Consider the following 6,655-nt stretch of genomic DNA (forward strand, 5'->3'; position numbering starts at 1 on the left):
CGATGGTGCTAACATTATCCACAAGCAAAATTCAAAATTTTCTGCCTCAGTATTCTCTCCCGGACTTGACGAAACAGAACCAGTGTTGCTCCCTGAGCATGTCTGACTCGTTGGCTGAATGGTCAGCGTACTGGCCTTCGGTTCAGAGGGTCTCGGGTTCGATTTCCGGCCGGGTCGGGGATTTTAACGTTAATTGGTTAATTCCAGTGGCTCGGGGGCTGGGTGTGTGTGGCGTCTTCAGCATTAGAAATCATTCTAGGTACGGCCTTCATCTTCACAGACATGCAAATCGCCTAATAGGTCGTCTATTATTATCATTCCCTGAGTATGTACTTGATTTACTGGAAGATTTTCGTGAGCCCCCTGAGTCAGTGTGTGTCACTTTGGAAACTGCTTACCAGGCATTAGTGTGTGGTTATTTAGTGCGTGAAATAGAAGAAAAAACAGAATGCAGCACGTGCTTGAATAACGTTTCCACCTCATTTAATGCATCCCCATTGATGAACTTAATCAGAGAGTCGGATTGAGGAGGCCTGCGCTATCCCCAGCAACGATTTATTTGCCTAATTATGGGGCTACAGAAATTTGTTGAGGCGGCTCTACCATAATGCAAGAACTCTGCAAGTCTGCTCCAGACTATAAAAAACTATGTTCTACCTTCTTTGTGCCAATGTAAGATTTTTTTAGTAACAATAAGAACCAGGAACATGTGTCAGAAACTGTGCTGGCCAAATTCGTGAAACCTCTACTTAGTAATGTACGGAAGTACCATACAGACAAAGTTTCCAGGTGTTCTTGTTCGTCGAAACCTCTTTCTCGAAAAGTGGTGAAGCTATAACTCTCTACAACACCACTTTATACATAAAATTCTTTAATTTTTCTCTTACATTCAGATTTTAAAATTTGCTGGTATGCTTATCTAGTTGTATTCACGCGATAACTAGGTACGTCTGGTGCTGCCATCTAACGGCAGATTGTTTGTAAGTCGTGTTACACCTTTGAATATGGAATGAGCAGGCAGTATAAGCAGCCATCGGATGCAGATCAAGCAGGCAGCGAAATAAGGTTACTGTGAGTAAGTTAAGTCCATATCATTTAAAAATGAAAAACTACAAGCAATTGTAAATCAAGACCATGTAACGTTCTCCCTAAATTTACCTATGCATCACATGTATTCTTTTTTGCAGCAAGATGTAATTTTAAAAAGATCTCTGGTTCTGGTTATCCCCAAAGAGGAAATGTATTAAAACTAATTTACCTAGTCAATGAACAACGAACGTAAGGAATAATTTTCCAGTCAATTGATATTTTGATAACATTATCTCTGTTCTTGTTCGTCGAAACCTCTTTCTCGAAAAGTGGTGAAGCTATAACTCTCTACAATACCACTTTATACATAAAATTCTTTAATTTTTCTCTTACATTCAGATTTTAAAATTTGCTGGTATGCTTATCTAGTTGTATTCACGCGATAACTAGGTACGTCTGGTGCTGCCATCTAACGGCAGATTGTTTGTAAGTCGTGTTACACGTTTGAATATGGAATGAGCAGGCAGTATAAGCAGCCATCGGATGCAGATCGAGCAGGCAGCGAAATAAGGTTACTGTGAGTAAGTTAAGTCCATATCATTTAAAAATGAAGAACTACAAGCAATTGTAAATCAAGACCATGTAACGTTCTCCCTAAATTTACCTATGCATCACATGTATTCTTTTTTGCAGCAAGATGTAATTTTAAAAAGATCTCTGGTTCTGGTTATCCCCAAAGAGGAAATGTATTAAAACTAATTTACCTAGTCAATGAACAACGAACGTAAGGAATAATTTTCCAGTCAATTGATATTTTGATAACATTATCTCACGCTCATACAAAGAATCAAACTTTACGCTAGTTATTAACATCAGATACCCCACATTTTCAGTTCAATGACATCCCAGTTATGTAGTTCTTGACATTCTCTCTTGTAGGACCATTAATATTGAAAAAAATAAACTGGTTTCACCTTAAAGATGCATTTGAGTATGCCAAATACAAAAGCAAGCAAAACCGTAATACAAACGACTACTATGTAGGCCTAGTATGCTAGTATGTTTGACATTAAAAGATAACCTAGCAACCAAACACTAGATTACTCTACATGTTTCCTCACAATCTATAGATAGCAACACTTCAACATAGTGATTTCCAGGATACCTCAATGGATAGATACATGACAACATTAAATGCAAAGAGGCACAGTAATATAATCGTGTAAGAGCCCTTGAGACTGAATAAATTATACCACAAAACAGAGAGACTTCAACACTATAATGGAAATCATCTTTAATTTTGTTACATTTTCACAGCCCCAAAAACGATCCATGAAGAGTGCCAATTATGGCCTTAGCAACATTAATTTACAGGGAATTCCAGAATGGAACATGTACTTATTCCAATCAGATTCTATCAGCTTTTCTGAGGATAATAATAAATAATATTATATAGTAAAACTATATGGAGCGCAGATGGATGCCTCATACCCACATACGAGAAGCACCTGACTGACACCAGAAGTTACTACTTTCAATCAATGGTGTTAAAAAACACACACACACCCCAAATGTAGTCTAACCCCTTATGCCGAGCTGAAACAAATCAATAATCTGCTACAAATACTCACTGTAACAGGCAAATGACGATAAATTACTACAGGTATATACACACCTACATAAAGTCTAACTCTTATGCCTCTTTCATAAAATGGTCAATGGTAAATAAATTAATACACACACCTACACTATATCCAACCGATTATTTCTATGACAAACTGGTCAATAATCTGACACTCAACATGAAATGACCATCATAGTATTACATGCACTAGCTGTCAATCATCACGGCATATTCTTAGTAATGATAACACCTCAACTTAAAAAGGACACTGTTGAAGTACAAAACCTAAATATTTACCCCCAAGAAAAGGACATGAAACTGGCACCCACTGCCCACAGATTTTACACATTCCAATTTACTATCACAAGAAAAAGAAGAACCAAGAAAAAATAATACTTTTACCATTCAACTTTAAATGAAAGAAAAAACACTAGGCCTATGTCTTGCTAACGAAAAATATCCTTAAACACAGAAACATTACCCATTACAACTGCCGAGAAATAAATTTAGAACTGCAGATCCCGCACAGAAAGATAACCTAGCAACCAAACACTGGATTACATTTTTTCTCACAATTTCAACTTGACAGCCTGTAATGAGAAGCAAGTTCTGTCCGCAAGAAGGCATTCATTCCAATCACGAATAATCAGAAAACAACAAATTAAAATATATGACACAAACAATGTTGTATAAAATGACTATCACCGCACAAGTCAACTTACGGTGTAGTATGACAGCAGGCCCGCGTTATCATCCAGCACGAACCAGCGGAATTGCCAGCCCTTCATTACATTTGTCCATTTACTTAAGGAACCTTCCATCGCAGCCATAGCACCAATCTTAAAGGAAATCCTTTTAAAAAAGCTCCTTTTCACAAACACAACAAACCCACATGCGACCGCTACACATCACGGTAACTTACAAAAAATAAACTATGTCACAGAACATGCATAAAACATTCCCGGAACATTACCTAGGAAGTTTTACGTGCCAATGAGATAACGGCAGTTGACATTAAAAGATGCTTAAGACTAAATTTACCTATACAGCGAAACGACTGAAGGTCAGAAAATAAGAATAGAAATTCTAAATGGACAATTATTTTCCTGGATAGTAAAGTTAAAAGTTGGAAAAACCACAAAGGTCCAAACATCTGAGGAAAATCCTTCAGGATAATTCAGGTTCTAAGTGCCAAACATTTGATTCATTGCCGGGACACTATAAATACACTATATACTCCGTAGCACTTAAACCTATACACTAGGGTCGTATTCATGAACGAGACTTTGACTTCGACTTACGTAAGTTCACTTAGTTGAGTTTCGTGGAAGTCTGTTTCATAGACGCAACTTTTACAAAGTAGACTCTGGCGTAAGTAGACTTTGGTAAGTTACGATGTGAAGAATTAGATATGAAGTTGGCAATGAAAACAATGGAAGAGCACTGCAGCATCTCCCATCACTCAATGTTTTTTCTTAATAAAGGGGCAGAAGAAGAAGAAATTCAGCTGTTTCCTGCGTTATAGATCGCGTTATAGACTCTAAACTCAATCCAATCCAGTTAATACAGTTAATTTTTATTTCTCGACGATGGATGGAAAGAAAAAAATTGCCAGCCTTCAACAACTATGAAAGGGAGGTGTTACTAGAACTAGTGAAAGAGAAGAAAGGTAGCCTATAGTTGAAGTCGAAATCAATAAACTTCATCTCGTGGTTGACTATGCCCTGACAATTGAAACTAAAAATCCTTTTCCTATTACGGAATACCTCAGCATGGTTGCCACCTGGACTTATTATTGGTATATGGGTGCAATCTATAGCTCCAACCACTCCAGGGAAACGGGATCTTTCATACACACGTCGCGCATTATTTCGACATTCAGCTTCATTTGGGAACGAAACAAACTGTGGTCTCTTTCGGGCAGTCAGGATCGATATTCTTCTGATTATTCTACATACTGAGGGCTGGCTTACTCCTCGTAAATCAGCGGAATCAATTTGGAATTTACCTGAAAACCATGGAAGTGTGAAAGGCTATTGTAATTACCATAAGAATGCATTAATCTGTACTGATCATCCCTTAACCTAACTAGATAACACGATGAGTAGAAAGTGCAAAAACTGTGCGCTATAGTAACAATAATTTTACTCTTACCTGTAGCATAATATCTTAACGACCGGGCGATTTGTCCGTACGGTTAGGGGCGCGCGGCTGTGATCTTGCATCTGGGACATAGTAGGTTCGAACCCCACTGTCGGCAGCCCTGAAGATTGTTTCCCGTGGTTTCCCATTTTCAAACCAGGCAAATGCTGGAGGGCTGCACCTTTATTAAGGCCACGGAAGCTTCCTACCCATTCCTTGGTCTTTCCTATCCCATCGTCGCCATAAGACATCTGTATCGATGTGACGTAAAGCAAATAGAAAAAAATCTTAACGAAATTAGCAACTGTATCATTGGAGGTATGAGTGATCCTCGATTATTATGTTTCTGTAATTCGTCTTCAAACATCGTTAGTACATCTAATACTGTACGTTTGTCGAATCTATATCGTTTTCTGAACTCATTTTCTGTATAAAATTGAGCTGGGTTCCGTGCATCTCTTATAATACGCCGAGGATTTGGCACAACGTACCTACTGAATAATTTCCTGGATCTCTTCAATTTCGTCTACAAAATTAACTGCATCGGCAATATCTGCCATTTTATTATTTTTCTGATCTCAGAGTCTACTTAAGTACGGAACATCGGCGACTTGGAAGTAAAGTCGCCATCTAAGTTTACTTACCTCCAAGTAGCGATCATGAAATGGAAATGGCGACTTACCGCCTTCTAAGTCTAAGTCTAAGTCAAAGTCTCGTTCATGAATACGACCCTACGGCCCGATTGTATAAAGCAGTTGATCCTAGATCAAGGCGTAAAACTGATTCTAGATAACATTGATCCTCAAATTTGTGTTGTATAAACGTTGATCCGAGATCATTTTTCCTTAATCACAAATCAAAATTGATCCAACGATTCCCTTGGATCAAGCTTGTGATCCGGATCAAGTAGTGTTCTTGTACCGGTATTGTAGGCAGCATTTATCAACGTGAAAAGAAGAGGGCTTCTGTAGAGCAAAATAATGCCGTAACAATGATCATGGTAAGAAAAAAAGATGTTCTGCATTATTACCGGTATTTAATCTGATGAAGGGATTTTTATCGCGATTCTGTCTTTGAATTACAGATGTCTGACTTCTCCGATTTTTCTTCAGATGACGATAATGAAGAATTTCAGCGGTCTCTCGGAGTATTCCAAGAAAGAGGAAACCCATTCTTAGAACTTAGCGACAAAGCTTTTAAAATGAGATTCCGTCTAACCAAACACACTGTTGAGGTTATTGAAGGTAGACTTCGAGACTCTGTAATGAGACGAACGAATAGAAACCAGCCACCTACTCCAATGTTCCAGATTCTATTGACTCTGCAATTTTACGCGACAGGAAGTTTTCAAATCGTATTTAGTGATTTATTCAAAATTGATAAGGCTACGGTTTGTCGAGTCATCCATAAAGTAACGCGAGAAATTGCAGCGTTGAGACCTCAGTTTATCAATATGCCGACTGACCAGAGAGAAGCAAGGAGAATCATGCGTCATTTTTATGACATATCTCATTTTCCAGGAATTCTTGGTGCTATAGACAGTACACATGTGCCTATCATATCGCCAGGGGATAACAACGCCAAAGTGATCAGGAACAGGCGTGGATGGTTCTCCTTAAATGTACAGGTTATATGTGATGCTTATCTGCGTTGTCTAGACATTGTAACAAGGTGGCCTGGATCTGCAAAAGATAACTCTAGCGTTCATGCTCGGTTTGAGGCGGAGGAAATGCCCAAAGGATTTCTTCTCGGAGACAGTGCCTACCGTTGCTGCGAGTAACTTCTCACTCCAGTATTACACGAAGCGACACCTGCAGAGATGGCATATAAGAGAGCTCATAAGAGATCGCGATCCATAAT

The 6,655-nt window shown here is 38.6% G+C and overlaps 1 protein-coding gene across 2 annotated transcripts in view; it reads right to left on the bottom strand.

Annotated features, from left to right (window-relative positions):
* Positions 1–3,552, bottom strand: part of LOC136864045 (oxysterol-binding protein-related protein 9) — an 830,446-nt gene extending 826,894 nt beyond the window's left edge. For both annotated transcript variants that reach the window (XM_067140573.2, XM_067140572.2), the window contains exon 1: positions 3,376–3,552. In XM_067140573.2, coding sequence (XP_066996674.1) covers positions 3,376–3,483 — 108 coding nt within the window. In that variant the 5' untranslated portion in view covers positions 3,484–3,552. The remainder of the gene's footprint in view (positions 1–3,375) is intronic.
* Positions 3,553–6,655: the final 3,103 nt, after the last annotated feature.

This window comes from Anabrus simplex, chromosome 2 (genome assembly GCF_040414725.1).
Source record: "Anabrus simplex isolate iqAnaSimp1 chromosome 2, ASM4041472v1, whole genome shotgun sequence".
NCBI classification, from domain to species: domain Eukaryota; kingdom Metazoa; phylum Arthropoda; class Insecta; order Orthoptera; family Tettigoniidae; genus Anabrus; species Anabrus simplex.